Here is a 23,644-nt window from a genome sequence, read left to right as displayed (position 1 = left end):
TCTCGGACGAGGTCTACCTTGGAGAAGATCCGTGCGCTGTGCAGGTTTGCTGCAAAGTCCTGAATGTGCGGCACAGGGTAGCGGTCCAGTGTGGTAGCCTCGTTCAGCCTGCGGTAGTCGCCGCACGGTCTCCAGCCCCCCGTCGCTTTTGGCACCATGTGCAGGGGGGAGGCCCAATTCCTCCATCCTCTGGAACTCCTCCTTCGCCAGTCGGAGCTTGTCCGGGGGAAGCCGCCGAGCGCGGGCATGGAGGGGTGGTCCCTGGGTCGGGATGTGGTGCTGTACGCCATGCCTGGGCATGGCCGCTGTGAACTGCGGTGCCAGAACCGATGGGAACTCCGCCAGGACCCTGGTGAAGTCGTTGTCGGACAGCGTGATGGAGCCGAGGTGAGGGGCTGGCAACTGGGCTGCACCCAGGGAGAACGTCTGAAAGGTCTCGGCGTGTACCAGTCTCTTCCTGGGCAGGTCGACCAGTAGGCTGTGAGCCCGCAAAAAATCCGCACCCAGAAGCAGTTGGGCTACGGCGGCCAGTGTAAAGTCCCACGTGAACTGGCTGGAGCCGAACTGTAGCTGCACCTGACGGGTGCCATAGGTCCTTACTGTGCTGCCATTCACGGCCCTTGGGGGGGACCCGGTGCCCTGCTGCGGGTGTCGTAACTCGTCGGAGGTAAAACGCTGATCTCAGCCCCAGTATCGACCAAAAACCAGCGTCCCGACCTATCCCACACATACAGGAGGCTATCCCAATGGCCAGCCGCCGTAGCCATCAGTGGCAGCTGGCCCTGGCGTTTCCCGGGAACTTGCAGGGCGGGCAACAACGGCGGGCTTCTGCACCCCACCGCTGGTGGTAGAAGCACCAGTGTTCATTGGGCCGGGTGTTGGCGGGCTCTGCGGCCGGGCCTGGACTGGTCTGCTGCCGGGAGCGTGGCTGGGAGATCTGTGCGATGGACGCCCCGCTCACCTTTTTGGCGTTCCACAGCAAGTCCACCCGGGCTGCCACCTTCCGGGGGTCACTGAAATCCGCGTTGGACAGCAGCAGGCGGATGTCCTCGGGCAGCTGCTCCAGGAATGCCTGCTCAAACATGAGGCATGTGTGTCCGTCGGCCAGAGACAACATCTCATTCATTAAAGCCGATGGAGGTCTGTCGCCCAAGCCATCCAGGTGCAGTAAACGGGCAGCCCGCTCGCGCCGTGAGAGTCCGAAAGTCCTGAGGAGCAGGGCTTTGAATTCCGTGTACTTGCCGTCTGCCGGGGGCGACTGTACAAACTCCGCGACCTGGGCCGCTGTGTCCTGGTCGAGGGAGCTCACCACGTAGTAGTAGCGGGTGTCTTCTGAGGTGATCTGGCGAACGTGGAATTGGGCTTCGGCTTGCTGGAACCATAGGTTCGGGCGCTGTGTCCAGAAACCCGGCAGTTTCAACGAAACCGCATGAACAGAGGCGGCGTCGGTCATTTCTGGTCCAAAAATCGTTTGGACCATCGGGACCACCAATTGTAGCGGTGTGCTACACGCAGCGCTAAAATTACGACACGGAGTCGGTAACTGCAGTCAAAGGAAAAAACTTTATTCGAAAACTTCAGCCTCACTTTTAAGCCTCCCTCAACCGGCCCCCCATGGCGCAGAGGCTCCAAAGCTCTGTGCTCGCAAACCCCCGTAGGCTATCTAATTGTGAGTCGGTTTGGATGCACCAGGAAATGGGTCGCCACAGTGTTATTACTCTGTGTACAGCCCGTAGAGCTGGAATCAGAATCAGGTTTAATATCACTGGCAAATGCCGTGAAATTTGTTTACCTTGTGGCAGCAGTACAATGCAATACATAATAATGGAGAGAAAATTGTGGATTACAGTATGAATTTATATATATGTAAATCGAATAAATAATGCAAAACAACAGAAATAAAAAGTAGTAAGGAAGTGTCCATGGTTCAATGTCCAAATGGGATGGCAGAGGGGAAGAAGCTATTTCTGAATCATTAAGTGTTTGTGTCTGCATGCTTCTGTACCTCTTTCCTGATGGTAGCAATGAGGACAGGGCATGTCCTGGGTGACGGAAGTCTTTAGTGATGCATGTTACCTTTTTGAGGCACTTCTCCTTGAAGATGTCCTGAATACAATGGAAGCGAGTGCCCATGATGGAGCTGACTAATTTTACAACTCTCTGCAGCTTAGTTCAATACTCTGCAGTAGCCCCCTCCCCATACCAGATGGTGATGCAGCCAGTCAGAATGCTCTCCAAGATACATCTGAAGAAATTTGTGAGTGTTTTTCGTGCCATACCAAATCTCCTCGAGCTCATGATGAAATATAGCTTCTGTCTTGCCTTCTTTATAGTTGTATCAATATGTCCTCAGAGATACTGACACCCAGAAACTTGAAATTGCTCACTCTTTCCACTTCTGATCCCTCAGTGAGGACTGGTATCTGTTCCTTTGTTTTACCGCTTCTGAAGTCCACAATCAATTCTTTGGTCTTACTGATGTTGAGTGCCAGGTTGTTGCTGCAACACCACTCAACCAGCTGATATATCTTCCACCTGTACGCCCTCTTGTCACCGTCAGAGATTCTGCCAACAATGTTTGTATCATCAGCAAATTTATAGATGGCATTTGAGCTGTGTCTAGCCACACAGTCATGGTCATAGAGAGAGTAGAGCATTGGGATAAGCACACATACCTGTGGTGAGCCAGTGTTGCTTGTCAGTGAGGTGGAGATGTTATTTCCAATCTGCATAGATTGTGATCGTCCGCTTAGGAAATTGAGGATCCAGTTGCAGAGGGACGCCCAGGTTCTGGAACTTTACGATCAGGACTGTCGGAATGATGGTGTTAAACCCTGAGCTGTCGCCAATAAACAGCATCCTGACACAGGTATTTGTGTTGTCCAAGCGATCCAAGGCCGCTTGCAGAGCCAATGAGATTTCGTCCGCTTTGAACCTATAGTGCTGATTCAGGATCTGTCTTGTATGTTCAGCCTTTAGTGAAACTCATGCTGGATTGTCCATGGCCTTAAAGCATTGTCAAGCACCTTCTCTCCGTGGCTGCAAAAGGCAGGGTCGACCGGTAGCCACCCATTTCAATTTGACTTCCCATTCCCATCCTAACATGTCTGTCCATGGCCTCCTCTTCTGCCGTGATGAGGCCACACTCAGACTGGAGGAGCAATACCTCATATTCAGTCAAGGAGGCCTCCAAACTGATGGCATGACCATTAATTTCTCTCACTTCCGTTTTTTACTCTTCCCTCCCCCCACTCACGTTTTCCCATTCTGCATTCTAATTACCCTCTCACTCCTTCTTTTCTCCTCACCTGCCCATCACTCCCCTCGGGTTCCCCTTCTCCTTCCCGTTCTTCCGTGATCCTCTATCATCTCCAGTTGGATTCCTTCTCCCTTAGATCTTCTTCCACCTATCACCTCCCAGCTTCTTACTTCATCACCCCTCCCACCCTCACACCTTCCCCCCTCATCTGGTTTCACTTACCACCTGCCAGCTTGTACTCCTTCCCCTCCCCTGCTCCCCTCATCCAACTTCCTTATTCTGGCTTCTGCTTCCTTCTTTTCTGGTCCCGATGAGAGGTTTTAGTCTGAAATGTCAGCTGGTTGTTTTCCTCCATAGTTGCTGCCTGACTAGTTGAACTGCTCCAGTATTTTGTGTGTGTTGCTCGTGCTGGATTAACTGGTTGTTATACTTTTGCACTAATATTGCATAATTATAAAATATAGGCTGTCCCCAAGTTAAGAAAGCATGACTTTAAATCACTCCTACATGTAAACAAGCTTCCTTAATGTTATTAAAGTCAGAAGTCCAAAGTACATATACACATTTGTCCCTACAAACGGCTTGATCTAGTTTCTTCTCTCTTTTGACCTGTAGTAATTACTTTTTCTTATTGGTCTAATGCACTTTTAATGCCACTCATCACTACACAGTTGAAGTATGGCTACTACATTGACATGGCTGAAATTGACTGAAGGACTTCTATAAAAATGGAGCCCATTTTTTACCTGGGGATTGCCTCCAATCGTATCTGTGAATGAAACCTTTTACATATTTACTGAGATGAAGATTGGAAGTCAAGATGGCGCCAAGGTGCGGTCCCCATCAAGACTGTGGTTCAGGCATAGTAGTCTTTTGAGTTTGTTGGGATAGTTTGGGGGACAGAGAAGGGAGTTAGGGGTCAGGTTATGGTTTAGGGACAGCAATCTGGGTGAGTTCAAGGTCAGATTGGGGCTTAGGGGCAGAGATATAGAGGTCAGGCCTCCACTCTGTTCTCCACATTCAATGGACAGTGACGTGGACATCTGGAGTCGAGGCCTCCGTTCCACACACAGAAGCCAGCAATGTTTCATTCATTACATGATACCTTGATGCCAACAAGTCCCTGAGGTCAGATGCCCGTGGAAGCTGAAGGCATGGAGGCCAGTCAGTCGGTTCAAGGCCCCTTCATTGGTTAGTCCTGGGGTTAATATTGAAAATTGGAACCCAACGGTCAGTTGGAAGTCTGGAAGTTGAAGCCTGCCAGCTGAACCAAGAGTCTGGACGCTGGAGGCCTGTCCTGGAGATGGAGGACTGCCCACGTGTGTGAGTGGCTGGGAGGGAGGTAAGGGGCTTATTTTGCCGCTGTTCGTCTGTTGCTTTGTGTTCTGTGTTGTTCTGCTGAGCATTGTGGGCATGCTATGTTGGCACCAGAATGTGTGGCATCCCTTTTGGGCACCCCCAGCACATCCCTAGGTGAGTAGGTTGTTAACACAAACAGTGCATTTCACTGTACACGTGAAAATAAATCTCAATCTGAATCTGAAGTTAGCTCTGAGGAACTGCAGAAGTTTAAATACATTCTTCAAGTGCACACTCAGAACATGATCATTTGGTTAAATCTCAAATTCTGTCTACGGACAGCACTCATCTTTGCACTACCACGACTTTGCATATCAGAGAATGCTAACTTCAAACAAACAGTAAATCTAGGCGACAATTTGTTCTGAATTAGAGTACCACATGCTGTAAATTATCTGATACTGTAATTCAAACAGCAACATGTGGGAAATATAATCGCAATTAAATTTGTTCTGGATTACAATTATCATACTAAATTGTTAAGATTGTGCATTTCAGGACATAGGTTTGATATTGTTGGACTAATGAAATAATGATGTTGCTGGTCTCTTCCGGAACCATCTATAAGATTAATTGATGAATCAAAGTTCAGCTCTGTTCCCAGTTAAATTGAATTTTCAGTCCAGCCAGTTAACTGCTGCAGCAGATAAAAATGTCACACTTGTTTCCTTAGTAACTTCTTGGACCCCATGTCATAAGCTTTATTTATTATATAAAAATGATTTTTCTGTGCGTCAGCAGTAAGAAGTAATAAACTATTTTTATACGAATAAAAACTGCTTGAAAAAATCTCAACATTTAAGATGGATTCTTTGATGATGTTGTTACTAAGTTTTGTGCAGTAGGGCAAGTTTAATTGTATCATTAGCTTTTACAGCAGCTTAATGCAACTGTCCCAAGTTCAGTTTCATTCATTACATGGTATGTCAATGCCAATGTGCCCAAACTAGTGATTTTGATGCACAAGCTTTCAACCATTGATTGTCACTAGACACTGCTAACAAATCCTTCTGTTCTTCCACTTATGCATAAACGCCTTAGAACCATAGAACATTACAGCACAGAAACAGGCTTTTTGGCCCTTCTTGGCTGTGCTGAACCATTTTTCTGCCTAGTCCCACTGACGTGCACCTGGACCATATCCCTCCAAACACCTCTCATCCATGTACATGTCCAAGGTTTTCTTAAATGTTAAAAGTGAGCCCAGATTTACAACTTCATCTGGCAGCTCATTCCACACTCCCACCACTCTCTGTGTGAAGAAGTCCCCCCTAATGTTCCCTTTCAACTTCTCTCCCTTCACTCTTAACGCATGTCCTCTGGTTTTATCTCCCCTAGCCTCAGTGGTTAGGGATACACATAGCTTCTCTGAAAAAAATGAGTTTCTTTACTGGACGACCACACATTGATAGGAAAACTGGGTACAGGTTCACCCCCCCCCCCCCGCCCCCATATGGCCTACCTGTGTTTTATACACTTGATGTGCCAGTAAAAATAGACCGCCAACCGATATAGATGTACATGTGATATTGACACAAGGTCAGTTGTTATTTTCAATGTAAGAAAAGAGGGTCAAAGGCATCTGAGGGATAATTGTAATGGGCTATGTTTCAATGGTGAATTGTAGTCATTCAACCAGGGCCAATGGGGAAGACTGCTTCAGAATGTCCACACTTCCTTCTAAAGCTCCAAAAAAAACTTCGCAGTAATCCTACTTCTTTAGAATTTGCTATGGTTAGGACTTCTTGTTTTCAAGTCAGTCTTTATATGACATCCCTCAATCTACTTCAGTTTTCACTTCATGGGCATCTAACCTGGATGTCTGTCAACAATTGACTGGCCTTCAAGATGGGGGCTATGCAGTCAAATAGGAATGTGATGCAGAAGTTTACAAGAGCTTCCCATTGTAGGATTTCACAAATGCAACAGCTGAGGTGTTTTATGTTTAAGAAAAATCTTACCAGCTCATTTATTGTACTCCAAACACTGAACACAAAGTGCGCTTAAAAAAAAACTTTATGCAATTGCATCATCACATCAGACCTGCCCCTTAAAGTGAACCCCAACCCTGACAGTGAATTATGTTCATTTCCACCAAATGCATTACCCTACATCTTTCCCACAGGGAAAATTTGTACACCATCTGCTTGACTGTGGTGCCCAAACTCTTTAGAAATAGTTTAGTATCCTTTTCCAGCCTGGTGACCATCAACAACCTTTTTTCTGAGGTTCTCGGAAATCTCCTTTGAGCGATGCATGGCTCACTTCCAAAAACCTGCGTGGTGAAGATCAGACTTTGATGGTGAAGACCCAGGCTTATGTTCTTTAAATAGTGTTCTTCAAACACTCACACCTGATTGTCATCCCATTGATTGAAACACCTGACTCTAGTTTCCCCTTTAAATAAACTGATAATTCTAATGGTTCACATACTTTTTCCAACAAATACATGTAATATTTTTCTCAAATAACTGAATGAGTTTAATGATTTTGTGTTAGTTCTTGGATTGGATTTTCTTTATCTAGTTTTAGGACTCATGTGAAGATGTGATCACATTTTGGTCATATTTATGCAGAAATAGAGAAAATTCTACAGGGCTCACAAACTTTCTAGTGCAACTGTAACTCATCGGGCCCATTCCCACAGATATTTCCCTGCAACCTTTTACCTCACATATTCCTATCAACTCCTCCAATTCTCCTGAGAGGCGCCCACACCAGGAGTAATTTTTGGCAAACAATTAACCTTCCAAACTGCACATCTTGGCTTGCAGGAGGAAACCAGAACACCTGGAGGATATGCATGTGGGCACAGGGAGAACGTGGAAACTCCACAGTCAGCACCAAAGTCAGAATTGAACCTGGTCCTCTTGAGATGGGGGACAGTAGAGATTTGACTCAAAATATCAACAGTTCCTTTCTCCTTAGAGATGCTGGTGACCCCCTGAGTCCCTCCAGTAGATTTCCTGTCATTCCAGATGTCTGCGTTTCCACTGGACCCATCAGACTGGAGTGGAAGCAAGTCATCCTCAGTCTAAGGAAATTATCAGAGACAGGCAACTTTCGGTTCACAATCAGCTAATTCCCAGCAACCTGTCAGTTCTTGAATCAACTGGCACAATTCTGATCAGATTTAGCAACGCCACAACCCCTTGCACAATAATGAAATAAGGCTTTTGTTTTTTTTGTTCCTTTTTTGACTTTGTAAAAATGTTTGATTTACGTTTCTTGTGAATGCTGCTTATATGCTATGTGCTTGTGATGTTGTTGTAACTATTTTCCCTTGCATCTGTGCGTAAGACAATAAACTTGACCTTGACTTTGAAAATCTGATTTCCAAAAAAACGAACTATTAAAATAATTCTGCACTGACTCAGGAGATTCTGCAATCATGGGCTCAATGTTTTTAAATGAAAGAGGAGCACAGAGTTAAATTTTAACTTAGCTTCTGGGTTACTGGAACTGAAGACGAATGTCGAAATGGCGCCCCCTGGGCTAACAACTGGCACACTACAGGTATGCAAACTCCTACACCACCAATTCCGTCCCATTTTGTTCGCTCGGATATGTTGGTTTCGAATGTGAAGCTATACAAAATACTTATGTACGAAAAAACATACAAATGGAAACTTGTCATACTTGTCATGAAAAAAGCATACAAATGGAAACTTTTTAGTTAGAAAAACTAAACAAGTTATGCTTTTAGTATGGTTTGAAACTCTGTATTGCCAAATTGTCCTCAGATTCTGTCAGCAGCAATCGTAGAGATAGCAGCATTAACATCTACTTTGGAGATCAAATGCTAGTAAAATCAACCAAGAACTTCTATAAAGTTCATTGTGAAGTACCGTACTCATATCAAACCACGTAGAGAGATCATAAGATCTGGTGGTCATAAGACATAGGAGCAGGTTTAGGCCATTTGGCCCATCAAGTCCATTCTGCCATTTCATCCTGGCTAATCCCATTTCCCTCTCAACTCCACTCTCCTGCCTTCTACCCGTAAACTTTCATGCCCTGACTAATCGAGAATCTATCCACCTCTGCCTTAAACACACCCAATGACCTGGCTTCCACAGTTGCCTGTAGCAACGAATTCCACAGATTCACCACTTTCTGGCTTTATATCTGTAAATATAAAAAAGAAAGCAGTTATCTGATAATCAGGAAAACTGTTAGACAATTGTATTATCAGAGGATATTATACAACCAACATTTTCCCCTTGTTACAATTATAACCATGGTTGTTTTGCAAATGTAGATAGATGTCAAACATTGAGGGTAAAATGAAGGGATAGTTCAAAGAAATGACTGAAGGGAAGAGGTAAATAGGAGAAAGAACGAGGGAATTGAGTTGAATCATGCAAATTAGCTGAAAGCTCCCCAGAAAAGTAGAACGGAAGAAGGCTTGATGCACGCTATCAGAATCAAAATCAGAGCAAACTGGAGTTGAGGAGGTCAATTGTGCATAACAACATGAAGAATGTATGGAAGGGGGTTGCAGGGTTGTTAGGAAGAGATTCTTGAAGCAAGAACAAAGCAGGCATAAAGATAAAACTGTGGATTTTGTAGGCAGGGATTGGATAGCAACATTCACTGAAAAATGCAGGGTTGATAAGGAAGCCAAACTTTGCCAGAATAGTGTGTCGACACAAGCCTGTGTAATTAATTTGACAGAGACTGCAAAGGAGAATGTTAGAAAAGTCAAAGCAGGTCAAGTGGGGGTTTCAGCAGCATTAATGACAAAGGATGATTGTGAGAATGTGCAGTAACTTTGCTAAATTTGTCTTGTCAAACCATTCTGTTTCTCAATTCTTAGGCGAACTCAGAGTGATTATGTCTTTGAATATCACTTAGCTAAAAATTAGATTCTTAATAAGATTCTAAATTAGTTACAGATAAGATTATAAATAAGATTTATTTAGTATCGTGGACTGCATTTTTGACTGTCAACTGTATCCCAAGTTGCTGGGAATGTTTTATCCATAACATGAATAAATTATGAAATGTTAATGTTGTCGATCTAAGCATTTTGACATTGGGAATCACTGATATACACCACATTGGTGTCTCTTCAGAGAAAGCAGAAGGATACATACGGCTGGGTATTTCTTCCCTCTCCTGTCTGAATGTTACTCAACCCATATATCATTTCTTGGTCTATTTACTCTGCTCCCATTGTCCAATAGAAGTTGCATGAGCATATTTCCATGTTGCTTTATCCTGTAACATCCATTTTGCAGTCTCTAAATTGTGTGCAGCATCTGCTGCAGATGTCTCTGGTGAAATCAGGAACTGGTAGATTTATAGGAAATGACTAACATATTTTTAAAGATCTGGAAAAAGCCCCTTTATAGGAACAGAAGAAATACTATTATGTAATAAAACTCATATGTGGAAGATAAGTAAATTATTATAACAATCCATATTTATACATTGCCTTTAATACAGTAAATTACTTAAAGACCCAGCACAGAAACATCATAGATCAAAAACTGACTTCTTTCCAAGGATTGTGTCGGGAAGCTTGACCAGGTGTACAGTTGGCAAAGAGAGGTTTGGAATGACTATGATTCAGGGAGGAAATAGAGCCTCTGCCAGAAGGTTGGTATCCGCCAGAGGTTCTGAAGGCCCAGAACGTGATACAGCATGGGAGGTGGGACGTTCAGTCCATTGTGGCTGTTCCAGTTATTTGTCAGAACAATGTGATTGGCCCCAATCCCTGTTCTTTTCCAGAGATTTGCATTTTTTTTCTTTTAATTCTCTTCTGAACATTAGCATTTAACTTGCTTCAAACTCCCTTTCAAACTTCGTAATACAGGTCACAAAACAACTCACACTGCCATTTCTCCAGTTCCACTTCCTGCTTTGCCAGTTACCTAAAATCTATTTCCTTTGGCTGTTGACTATTTTGGCGCTAGAATGAGGTTCTCTTCATACTTAGAGACTTTTCTCAAATATATTGATTGGAACTTAATTAAACAATGTGTTAAGTCAACAAACACAATACCAGCCACATTATTTGCAATGAGAGCCAAGGGTTACAGAGCATGAATACCATTGCTTGTAGTCATACTAACAGGACTTGTGCTATTACTCTGATTTTCCAGGATATACTGTTATACTGTTTCCAGGATGTTCTGGTCTCACCAATTTCTTGCATGAATTGGTAGCAAGATTCAGGAACACTGATTATCTTGAGATAAGTGTATTTTTGATTTGACAAAGAGGAAAATTTGACTGGACAAAATAAGCACCACGTCATAGTAATACTAAATTTTCAAAAAATAAATATATACTTGATGGTAATGCATGATTTCATTCTTTCTATTACGTTCAAATATTTGTATTGTTTGCGTATGTTTAATATAATTTCAGGCTCAGTGCTGGGACTGCAGCGATTTACAATATACATTAATGATTTGGATGAAGGGATTAAAAGTAACATTAGTAAATTTGCAGATGACACAAAGCTGGGCGGCAGTGTGAAATATGAGGAGGATGTTAGGAGAATGCAGGATGACTTGGACAGATTGGGTGAGTGGGCAGATGCAGTTTAATGTGAATAAATGTGAGGTTACACACTTTGGTGGCAAGAACAGGAAGCCAGATTACTATCTGAATGGTGTCAAGTTAGGAAAAGGGAAAATACAATGAGATCTAGGTATCCTTGTCCATCAGTCACTGAAAGTAAGCATGCAGGTACAGCAGGCAGTTAAGAATGCTAATGGCATGTTGGCCTTCATAACAAGGGGAGTTGAGTATAGGAGCAAAGAGGACCTTCTGTAGTTGTATAGGGCCCTGGTGAGACCACACCTGGAGTATTGTGTTCAGTTTTGGTCTCCAAGTTTGAGGAAGGACATTCTTGCTATTGAGAGAGTGCAGCATAGGTTGACGAGGCTAATTCCTGGGATGGTGGGACTGTCATATGTTAAAAGATTGGAGTGACTGGGTTTGCATACACTGGAATTTAGAAGGATGAGAGGGGATCTGATTGAAACATATAAGATTATTAAGGGATTGGACACGTTAGAGGCAGGAAACATGTTCCCGATGTTGGGGGAGTCCAGAACCAGTGGCCACAGTTTAAGAATAAGGGGTAGGCCATTTAGAACAGAGATGAGGAAAAACCTTTTCACCCAGAGAGTTGTGGATCTGTGGAATGCTCTGCCTCAGAAGGCAGTGGAGGCCAATTCTCTGGACGTTTTCAAGAAAGAGTTAGATAGAGCTCTTAAAGATAGCGGAGTCAAGGGATATGGGGAGAAGGCAGGAACGGGGTACTGATTGTAGATGATCAGCCATGATCACATTGAATGGTGGTGCTGGCTCGAAGGGCCGAATGACCCTATTGTCTATCGAATACGACTGTCGATATGAACCTGAAGAACATGGCCGATGGCGACATCCTTCAGATAGTTCACAAAACTACTTCTTCTTTTAACTACGATTCTACGACTACTACAGGTTATGCTGGTTACTCCTTGCTGTGATTGTTATATGGTTGGTGCAATCACTCACTGATTCTGTTAGGGTTATTATTCTAAGGATTTATTGAGTATGCCCTCAAGAGAATGAATCTCAGAGTCAGAGAGTATATGGTGATATATATGTACTTTGATAATAAATTCACTTTGAACTTTGGAAGGTACACTTCTCTTGGATCTATAGAGTGTGGACCTACTAGGATGATGCCTGTGACAAGGGAGTGGATGTGTGAATACAATTTGAGCAATGGCTGAAGTTCAGAAGTGTGAGAAAGAAAGGAATGTGATGTAATTGTCTGCACTTGCCTGGGTGGACGCAGCTTCCATATAGGAGAGAAAATCCGAGGGGGCAGACACCCCCATCCACAACTCAGTCCATCTGCAGGATGTACTACAGCAGCTCAGCAGGGTCCTTAGTCAGCATCTTCCAAGGCCCAAATATATCACAGTTCCTTCCCTGTCATTGGGTCAAAATCCCGGAATTCCCTCCCCAACAACATTAGGTGGGATAATCACACCTCAAGGACTGCAGAGATTTAAGAAGGCAGCTCACCAGCACCTTCTCAATGGAAATTAAGGATGGGCAGTTCAATGCTGGCTCGGTTTGCGAAGCCCACAGCCCTTAAATGAATTTTTTTTTAAACTCAGGATTCTAAAGATGAGTAAAGCAGAAGCTCATTCCTTTGGCTGGAGCTTCTAAGTGAAGTCATAGTCTCAGGACAAGATGTCAGCCAGTTAGGATGGAAATGAAAGACACTTATTTAAGTAGAAGGTTGTACATCTTCAGATAGCTCCAAAAATTCTCGATCTAGTACTAACATAAAAAATAAAAGACAGAATTTGATTTCTCTAGATGTTTCCCTTCCTGTGCTAGTTTGAAATTCAAAGTAATTACTTAATGTGCATAAGTATATTAAAATAAATGGACTTATGATATTTAGGAGTGATTTGTGTGTGTGTTTGTGTGATGTACAATCTTCTACAAAGCACAATAGGGAAGATTAAGAATAATGGTTGTAAGCTCAACCTAAATACACATTAGGTTTTCAGATGTTGCTGAGGCTTTCTCTATAGCCCAGTAAATACTCAACAGCATGTCGTTGGCTTTGACAGAACATCCTACTCCAAGATTAACCTCCTGGATTACTGGGAAGCACTTCTCCAGCTGTCTGGCCCTGAGCAGCCTCTGAGGCAGGTGTGCTCAAATGTCTATTGAGAAAGAACATGAGTTCCAGTTTGTTTAAATGTCTAGGAATCTCACCATGTCCTCAGAAAGACTGTCCTATTCCTAACAGAAAATATGTACTGTCCTTACCCATTCTAATGGAACTCTATGAAAGATTACTCAACATTTGTAAGTAAATCTGACACTGAAGATTACTTTGATGTTACAGGAGTTTATTTTATCATCAGTAGATTCTTGATTTTAAGTTGAATTCTGGTGTGGATCATCGATGAATCCTGTAGGTTAGACTGTACAGAGCTCTCTGACTGAGAGACCCACCATGTCTTGAGATTATTGTCCCTTTCCAAGCACCTGATGGATGGAATAACAGGCGCGTTGCCAGCCAGCCTCTGGGGTTTAGATGCTCCAATTCTCCAAGAGTATGGCTAGCTGGCGCGGTCCCTTTAAACTTCTGGCTCGCTCTGCTAATTGGTGTCCATGTTTTGGTGCCAAGTTTTGGATACTTTTTAAAGAGCACCTGAACTTTGGTTGGGCACTCAATTGTCAGCTCGGCTTCGGTTCACCCTGTGATTGCGTTTAAGACTTTTGTCTCATTTGGATTATCGTCTAGTCTCGACAGATTCTTGTCTAGCATCTAGTCAAGAACCCTGTTGTTGTCTCAATCTTAGTCTTGGATATGCCTGCACTAGGGTCCTTACCATCCTCAGCTCCGCCTCTCATCACAATCGGATGATTGTAATGTAATTAACTGTAATTAAATGTAATTGTAATTAACTGTAAAGAGACAAATTCAAAGCCTCTGCCTGATAATGCATTATTATTAATGTCCTGTATGTCATTGTAATCTTCCTTGAAACTGCTTATTCGTGCTGGTTGCAAATTGAAAGAGCTAAGGAAACCTAAGCATTAAGTAATACTAACAGGCTAATGTGGCATAATTGACTCTTCATGAAAGGATAAGGAAATTCCTCCTGAGGTCGAGAGTAACCATCCTAGGCAGGTGATGTCATGTGTATCTCGGTGCCTAATGACTATACATTGAAAGCAATGCTGGCAGGCGTACATGAAGAAACACCAAGAGCAGAGATGTGGCTTCAACAATGTGTTGAGTCAGCAACACCGAAGTCTTTGAATACAAGCAACCTTCACTCAATGTATTTTGAATACACCTGATGTAGAGGCCCGGGGCTATTCATGCTCAGGCATGATCTTGCTGTCTCTGGTGAGTGAATACCTACGCTTAATAGGATGATTGCATGTCATTATTATTTCCAAAGTAAGAAAAAAGCCTTGTCTGATCGTGCAGATGAGGTGATTTATTGATTTCAAACATAATATAGGCTTTAGAACTTGCTTCATGGGAACAACTTGCAAAGGGACTACTTGCAAATGGCAGCGGACCTATCATTTTAAAAGAGTCACACGTAGGCAAAGAATTCAGCACAATTAATAACTTTGCAAAAACACTTCACTGCACTGAGTATCTTGAGATCAAGTGCGTGTGGTGAAACTTTGTGCACACGAGGCAGAAGTCACAATACAACCAAGCAAAGGATTGCATGATAAGTAACGGAAAGTGAGGTGACTTGTTTTACCAGATCGGCATGGAATGGGGGAAAGTTGGCAGGGGGGAGGGAGATGATTCTTGCTCTGCCAGGGTGCAGGGTGGACACCACTGAAGGGAAGCTACTCAGCACTGGCCGTAAGCCAGGCACCCCATCACATATCCTGAGATCAGAATTAGGTTTAATATCAACAGCATATGGCGTGAAATTTGTTTGTTATGCAGCAGCAGTTCAATAAAACGGTGAATAACAGTTAGAAAGTTGGGATTAAAGTCCTAAACTGAAATGCAAGACAAACCAAACCAGATTCTTGCCCCTTTCCTTCCGAGGGTTTTCAGACCTAAAATTTTGCTTTCACACATCATTCTAAATCTGACGCTTACACCATCAAACCATTGATCAATAGCATTTGAAAGATGCTAAGAAGTGTCACCCATGAAAGTGTGTGACATATACAATGAATTTTGTGACATTTAACATAGATCTCATTAATGTTACAAAAATTAACCTTTTATGACTTTTATCCCTATCTCTTATTGGTCTGTGGTTTGCTTATTTAAAACCAAACAATTAAAAGTGCACATTGTGCAAAAAGAGATAGTAAAAAAACATTGCTTTATTTCCATTTAAAACATTATTGTTCATTGTTCACTGCCATTTGAAACATTGCTGTTGGTCACAACATCAAAGTGAAAGCCATACAAAGATCATCAGAGGTGAAGTTCACAACTCTGTACGTTTACATGCAATATCTTGCTGAAACGGACACTGACTTCTCACACTCTGTAGGCAGCTCTACAAAGAAGTGCCATTATTAACGCAAAACTCTTTGAGCTGCTGACAAGTGTTGTGCTGCGTTGGGGTTTGGAGGCAGGAGTCGGAACACTCTTCAAGAGAACGTCCACTAGAAACATGAGAGCTGGGGGCCATGAAAGATATCGAGGCTGAACCTGTCAGGTGATAACCAGGGAGATCTCTATAAGATGAGAGTAGCCTCTTCATTGAGGAAGCAGCAATGCATGATTTTTTTCATGCCTTTCCTTCATCTTCGGGCTGAGTAGATGAAGTCCCTCCTTGATTATGGAGTTTGAGAGGAAACCCTAGTTCAGCAAATGTAGCTGAGATACGGGTGACTGTGATCCTGACCTCTATGTACAAAGCATTGCAGGTACACACGGGAGTTTGCATTTGATGCTATTGAAGACCACAGATCTTGGTGAGAGCAAAGAATGCAGTTTGGGTGTTGTCTCTTTAAGTTGTATGGCTTCAAAGGAAATAGGGCAAGTTAAAGGTGTGCTGAGAATTCGTTTTGATGTGTTAACTGTGTGTCCGGTATAGCAATAAAAGCCAATCAGATGCTCTGCAAAAGATCATGAAACTGTCCAAAAACGCTGCAGAGAAGTGCGGTTACATCTAGAACCTTGCTAAAATGAGACGTGTGCAGTTCCTAACAGGAAGGAGTTGATAAGAAAATGTGGCAATGCTGGAACAAAGCAATTTCCTCTCCAGGTGGAGGTCCCCCCTGCAGAATCCTTGCCATGAGCAGCCCCTCAATTCTGCACGGTGGACGACGATCTGTAAAGCCACCTTTGCAGAGTAGGATATAGGCAGAGTAATTGTGGTGACCCAGGGTGTGATGGATAAGGCCTCAATCTCCAGAGCACGGGATTGTGGGTTTGAGTCTCATCTGGGTTGCCTCTTAGCACTGTTTCTCTTGATTATTAAATTATTAAATTGATTATTAAAGGGATCAGATGTTACAGGGAGAAGGCAGGAGAAAAGGTGATGAGAGGGATAATAAATCAGCAGAGAAAGCTCGATAGGCCAAATGGCCTAATTCTGCTCTTAAGCCTTATGGCCAGGAGGAAATAAACAGGCCATAATCAGTGAGGTACTGATCAGTGATCGTGTTCTAAATACTCTGAGCACTATGAGCTGTAATTAGTGAGTGCAGTGTCCAAGACATTTGTGTTAAAGTGGAAACACATTAATCAAAATGCAATGTTATTTTTATGCATTGCTCTTAGAGCGTAGATTAGCCACGAAGTTGTACAGCACAGAAACAAGCCTTTCAGCCCACTACACTCATGTCAACCTTTCCGCCCATCTCCACATTTTGTCTGAGCAGGTCTCCAAGCGAAAGAATTGGGGGTGAGCCGGTGGAAATGAGGGGAGAATAAAATAGGATGAATGCACACTGGTGTTTGACGGTCAGCGTGAATTCTGGGCTGAAGGACCTATTTCTGTGCTGTATGACTTTATGACACAAAACAGAATCAAGAATTCAAAGTACATTTATTATCAAAGAACGTATATATTATACAAACTTGAGATTTATCTGCTTGCAGGCAGCCATAAAGCAAAAAACCTGAAAGAGCCCAATTTAAAAAAAGACTCAATACACAAAGAAAAAAAACATTAATTATGCAAACAATAAAAGCAAGCAAAAGCATTCCGAACTAAATTGAGTCCGTAGACCTGGAGCCCAGTGAAGCCAGAGGAGGCCCAAAGCCTGGTCTCAGTCCATCACACAACGGGGTGAATCTCCGCAAAGCTTGCAAACTCAAAGTGTGTCACAGCCAAAGCAGTCTTGCAGCCTCAACGCCGTGGAGAAAGGAGAGTGAGTGGAACTGGCCGGATCCTCATCGCCTGGCCCCACACCCTACCTTTTCAGTCTATTGGGCCAGCATTTAAATCATCCTACTGCAAGAAACTGGTGCTAAGGTAAAAGTTCAACCACGATCTTACTGAATGGAGCAGGTGTGAGAGGCCAGATAGCCTCATGCTGCTTGCACTCCGTAAACCTTTATATTCTTGTGGAAATCAGCCGTGGAGATTAGCCCGAGGTCCTCAGCTGAAATGGTAGTAGTCCACTCCTTCCTTCAGTTTCAGTGAGTGCAGATTTTCTTCAAACCCACCACCTGTCAGGTCCTGCCAAACGAGAAATGTTAGATCACATCAGCCTTGCTTTTTATCTCATAATTGATGACATAAGTGCAAGACTAATCCATCCTGAAACCTGGCAGCTTGTCAATGTGCTAGGAGCTGTGTGCTCAATTGTTGAGAAATAACATCCCGCAGTATGAATCAGCTCAGGGGGTCAAAGATCTGTGAGCATCAACACCGTTCCTGACAGTTTGTCACTGTGAGTCTCCAGCTGTTTGAACATTTTCCTCTGTGCAAATAGTGAAAACACAAAAACAAACGAACAGCTGGTTATTATGTGCAAGGGTTAATTATTAGTTTGTAAGATTGTTCGCCGGGCCTGGAGGTTAGGTCGTAAGCTTTTCGTAACCAAGCGAGGTGACATCATCAGCTGCACAATTGATGATGTCATCTCAACTGGTGACAAGACATTTGCGACCTAACCTCCAAGGCTCAGCAAACAAGCAGCCAAACCAAGCTACCAATCTTCTTTTTCATTTTAAAGGTTTAATTATGTTATTGATTGGAAGCTATGAGAACACTACTTAACTTTTAGTCCACTTAACTGGTGACATACGTCCATCTTAATGTACGGTACATGTACATATATCTTCTGACTTTAATTCATCTAATTTTATTATGCAATTATTTCAGATATTATTGTTCTGCCACGATGGTCAGTAGGCTCAAACAACATTTGGGAGCAAATTCTGGCGGAAGGTTCTCTGCCATTCAGCTCCCAACTGCTGCCACAAAATTAATTTCATTTGCTTTTGGTGAACTTGATCACAGTCACCAAATTAGGTCTCTGCAAAATATGCCTAAATGGCCTAAGGTTGATCAACACCCATAAAGAAGGACTGATATGGGACCCACACAATTCCTGACGGTACAAGGCTTTACTGAACGCTGCTGCCCACACACTGCTGTATTCTGTTCCTTAATGCAGTCTGCATGGTAGACAGACACCAGCAGCACAGACGATGACTGTTGTGGAAAAGAGGAAGGCTGCAAGAGAGAAGGAAAGAGAACTCAGATTGATGAAGAGAGACACTCAAGTCCTCTATATTACATAGAACCAGGAAAAAGATCTTGGGTGCATGAGATGGCAGTGAAGGAAATCAAACACCAAACTGGAGATGCTGGTACTTGGGGGGGGGGAGGGGAACAGAAAATACTGGGAACGCTCAGCAGGTTGAGTAGCAACGGTGGAAAGGAACAAAGTAAATGTTTCAACTTGAAGACTGAGAAAAGTTCAGAGTGGTGGGGAGAGACAGATAAAAGGGAATGTCACCAAAATGGTGAGGAGAGGGTTGACTTGGTAAAGCACTGTTGTTGAAGCCATGGGTTAATACGGGAAGTTAGAAGACAGAGTGGGAGTGTGGGAGAGTGTGAGAAAGCAAATAACGGAGCATTAAAGAGCTGTGAAATGCTGGTCAGAGCTGTAGAATTCAGCCAGTGTTGGTGGAAAGGGAGAAAACTGAGACGGCATGAAAAATGGTCAACTGACAGCATCACTGATCAGTTCCAGTACAAACAGAGAAAGTAAGTGACCTACAACATTACTCATCAGTTAGAAACATGGAAAACCTACAGCACAATACAGGCCCTTCGGCCCACAAATCTATGCTGAACATGTCCTTACCTTAGAAATTACCCAGGGTTTCCCATAGCCCTCTACTTTTCTGAGCTCCATGTACCTATCAGGAGTCTCTTAAAAGACCCTATCGTATCCAGCTCCACCACCGTCACCGGCAGCCCATTCCACGCACTCACCACTCCCTGTGTATAAAACTTACCCCTGACATCTCTGTACCTACTTCCAAGCACCTTAAACCTGTGCCCTTTCGAGCTAGCCATTTCAGCCCTGCGAAAGAGCTTCGATCTATGCCTCTCGTCATCTTACACACCTCTGTCAGGTCACCTCTCATCCTCCTTTGCTCCAAGGAGAAAAGGCCGAGTTCACTCAACCTATTCTCATAAGGCATGCTCCCAATCCAGGCAACATCCTTGTACATCTCCTCTGCACCCTTTCTATGGCTTCCATATCCATCTTATGGTGACATGACCAGAACTGAGCACGGTACTCCAAGTGGGGTCTGACCAGGGTCCTTTATAGCTGCAACATTACCTCATGGCTCCTAAACTCAATCCCATGATTGATGAAGGCCAATGCACCGTATGCTTTCTTAACCATAGCGTCAACCTGCATAGTAGCTTTGAGTGTCCTATGGACTTGGTCTCCAAGATCCCTCTGATCCTCCACACTGCCAAGAGTCTTACTATTAATACTATATTCTGCCATCATATTTGACCTACCAGAATGAACCACTTCACACTTATCTGGGTTGAACTCCATCTGCCACTTCTCAGCTCAGTTTTGCAACCTATCAATGTCCCGCTGTAACCTCTGACAACCCTCCACACTATCCACAGCACCTCCAACCTTTGCGTCATCAGCAAACTTACTAACCCATCCCTCTACTTCCTCATCCAGGTCATGAAGAGTAGGGGTCCCAGAACAGATCCCTGAGGCACATCACTGGTGACCGACCTCCATGCAGAATATGACCCGTCTACAACCACTCTTTGCCTTCTGTGGGCAAGCCAGTTCTGGATCCTCAAAGCAATGTCCCCTTGGATCCCATGCCTCCTTACTTTCTCAATAAGCCTTGCATGAGGTACCTTGTCAAATGCTTTGCTGATATCCATATACACTACATCTAATGCTCTACCTTCATCAATGTGTTTAGTCGCATCCTCAAAAATTTCAATCAGGCTCATAAGGCATGACTTGCCTTTCACAAATCCATGCTGACTATTACTAATAATATTATGTATCTCCAAATGATCATAAATCCTGCCTCTCAGGATCTTCTCCATCAAGTTACCAACCACTGAATTAAGTCTCACTGGTCTATAATTTCCTGGGCTATCTCTACTCCCTTTCTTGAATAAAGGAACAACATCTGCAACCCTCCAGTCCTCCAGAACCTCTCTGTCCTCATTGATGATGCAAAGATCATTGCTAGAGGCTCAGCAATCTCCTCCCTCGCTTCCCACAGTAGCCTGGGATACATCTTGTCCAGTCCTGATGACTTATCCAACTTGATGCTTTACAAAACCTCCAGCACATCCTCCTTCTTAATATCTATATGCTTAGACTTTTAAGTCCACTGCAAGTCATCACTAAATTCACTAAGATCCTTTTCCATAGTGAATACTGAAGTAAAGTACTCGTTAAGTATCTCTGCTATCTCCTCAGGTTCCATACACACTTTTCCACTGTCACACTTGATCCCACGTCTTATTCTCTTGCTCTTCACATACCTGTAGAATGCCTTGGGGTTTTCCTTAATCCTGTCTGCCAAGGACTTCTCATGGCCTCTTCTGGTTCTTTTAATTTCATTTTTAAACTCCTTCCTGCTCTCCTTATAATCCTCTAGATCTCTATCATTACCTAGTTTTTTGAACCTTTCATAAGCTCTTCTTTTCTTCTTGACTAGATTTACAACAGCCTTTGTACACCACGGTTCCTGTACTCTACCATCCTTTCCCTGTCTCATTGGAAAGTACCTATGCATAACTACATGCGAATATCCCCTGAAATTTGCCACATTTCTTCCACACATTTCCCTGAGAACATCTGTTCCCAATTTATGCTTCCAAGTTCCTGCCTGATAGCCTTACTCCAATTAAACACTTTCCTAACTTGTCTGTTCCTATCCCTCTCCAATGCTATGGTAAAGGAGATAGAATTGTGATCACTATCTCCAAAATGCTCTCCCACTGAGAGATCTGACACCAGGTTCATTTCCCAATACCAGATCAAGTACCACCTCTCCTCTTGTAGGCTTATCTACATATTGTGTCAAGAAACCTTCCTGAACACACCTAACAAACTCCACCCCATTTAAACCCCTCGCTCTACGGAGATGCCAATCTATATTTGGGAAATTAAAATCTCCCACCATGACAACCCTGTTATTATTACACCTTTCTAGAAACTGTCTCCCTATCTGCCCCTCGATGTCCCTGTTACTATTGGGTGGACTATAAAAAATACCCAGTGGAGTTATTGACCACTTCCTAATACAGAGATAGTAGGTTACCTACAGCATCACTGGCCAGTTTTAATACAAACAGAGAAAGCAAGTTACTTGAAAATACTGAGTTCAGAAAGTTGCAAAGTGCCCTGATAGAAAACGTGGCGCTGAGCCTCAGGTTGTAGTTGGGCTTTGTGATACTGTTAAGGTGGCCATTGACAGATTGGTGTGAGTAGGACAGAAAACAGTAATTGATATAAGCTGTTAAGATGGACACATTTAATCAGGTGAACAAATGTGTTGGTGGTGGGGGACTGATAGGGAGTTTTGTCGCAGAAGGTGGTCAACAACCCAGACCCTTGGAAGGATTGTATGTTGCTGTTGGGACCAGGAAACTATCAAAGTGGCAGAGGGCCTCACAGGTCCCACGCTAAGTTCAAAGTTTAAAGTACATTTATTATCAAAGTAAGTACTTGTATACAACCTTTAGATTCATCTTCTTGCAGGCAGCCACAAAATAAAAAAAACACAACAGAACCCATTAAAAAAATCCACACAACAAAGACCATCAATCACCCAATATGTGAAAAAAGAACAAATCATGCCAACAGTATAAAAAGAAAACAAATAACACACAGAACATTAACTGCAGAGTCCCGAAAGTGGGCACACATCCAGGGATTCAGTTCAGCACTGAGGCGACTGGAGGCCGTACAGGACCCAATGACCACACTGCAGAGCCCGTTCCGTGCTGAGGCGACTGGAGGCCGTACAGGACCCGATGACCACACTGCAGAGCCCGTTCCGTGCTGAGGCGACTGGAGGCCGTACAGGACCCGATGACCACACTCCAGAGCCCGTTCCGTGCTGAGGCGACTGGAGGCCGTACAGGACCCGATGACCACACTGCAGAGCCCGTTCCGTGCTGAGGCGACTGGAGGCCGTACAGGACCCAATGACCACACTCCAGAGCCCGTTCCGTGCTGAGGCGACTGGAGGCCGTACAGGACCCGATGACCACACTGCAGAGCCCGTTCCGTGCTGAGGCGACTGGAGGCCGTACAGGACCCAATGACCACACTCCAGAGCCCGTTCCGTGCTGAGGCGACTGGAGGCCGTACAGGACCCAATGACCACACTGCAGAGCCCGTTCCGTGCTGAGGCGACTGGAGGCCGTACAGGACCCGATGACCACACTGCAGAGCCCGTTCCGTGCTGAGGCGACTGGAGGCCGTACAGGAGCCCGATGACCACACTGCAGAGCCCGTTCCGTGCTGAGGCGAGTGATGCCAGTCCAGGAGTTTGATGGTTGCAAGTCATAGTCACAAAGCCAATTCTGTGCTGAGGCAAATGCTGGTACTTACAGGCCACGGCTTCAGGCTGAACCTGCGGAAAAATGATGGGGTTAACGCCATTATTAAAAGAGGCAGCTAGGAGGTGATTGCAGCAGTTTCCTTCAGCTGCAAGAATCTTCGCATAATGGTGCAATGATAAAAGAAACTCCTTGGTATTTGAGGGAAAACCACATACCACTACAGTATAAACTCTGCTCTTTTACGCATCTGCTTGTACTGGGACCTTGACTTCCTGAGCAGCAAATCACAATCAGTAAGGATATACAGCAACAATTATCCTCACAGGTGACCCAGCAGTCTGTGTCCTCAGCCCCTACTCTAATCACTATACACTCATGACAACGTGGCCAGATTCTGCCTTAACTCCAACTACAAGTTTGAATGTGACATTACCTTAGTGGGCCGAATCTCAAAAACGATGTAAAAGTACAAGAAGGAGATAGAGAGATTAGTGGCATGGTATCA

At 43.8% G+C, this 23,644-nt stretch overlaps 1 protein-coding gene across 12 annotated transcripts in view; it reads right to left on the bottom strand.

Annotated features, from left to right (window-relative positions):
• Positions 1-6,112: 6,112 nt before the first annotated feature.
• Positions 6,113-23,644, bottom strand: part of b3gntl1 (UDP-GlcNAc:betaGal beta-1,3-N-acetylglucosaminyltransferase-like 1) — a 342,821-nt gene continuing 325,289 nt past the window's right edge. For 10 of the 12 annotated variants that reach the window (XR_009507656.1, XR_009507657.1, XR_009507659.1 and 7 more), the window contains 2 exons: positions 22,461-23,210; positions 15,450-17,784 (listed from right to left, as the gene is read on the bottom strand). Coding sequence is in view for 2 of the 12 variants with exons in the window: in XM_059948766.1 (XP_059804749.1) it covers positions 17,704-17,784 (81 nt within the window). In the remaining 10 variants the exon portion in view is untranslated. Of the gene's footprint in view, positions 8,747-15,449; positions 17,785-22,460; positions 23,211-23,644 lie in introns of those variants that run through there. The other 2 variants (XM_059948769.1, XM_059948766.1) reach the window with 2 other exon arrangements.

This window comes from Hypanus sabinus, chromosome 23, assembly GCF_030144855.1.
Source record: "Hypanus sabinus isolate sHypSab1 chromosome 23, sHypSab1.hap1, whole genome shotgun sequence".
Classification (NCBI taxonomy): Eukaryota; Metazoa; Chordata; class Chondrichthyes; order Myliobatiformes; family Dasyatidae; genus Hypanus; species Hypanus sabinus.
The sequence above is the reverse complement of the archived record's forward strand: the minus strand, read 5'-3'. Positions and strand labels throughout refer to the sequence as shown.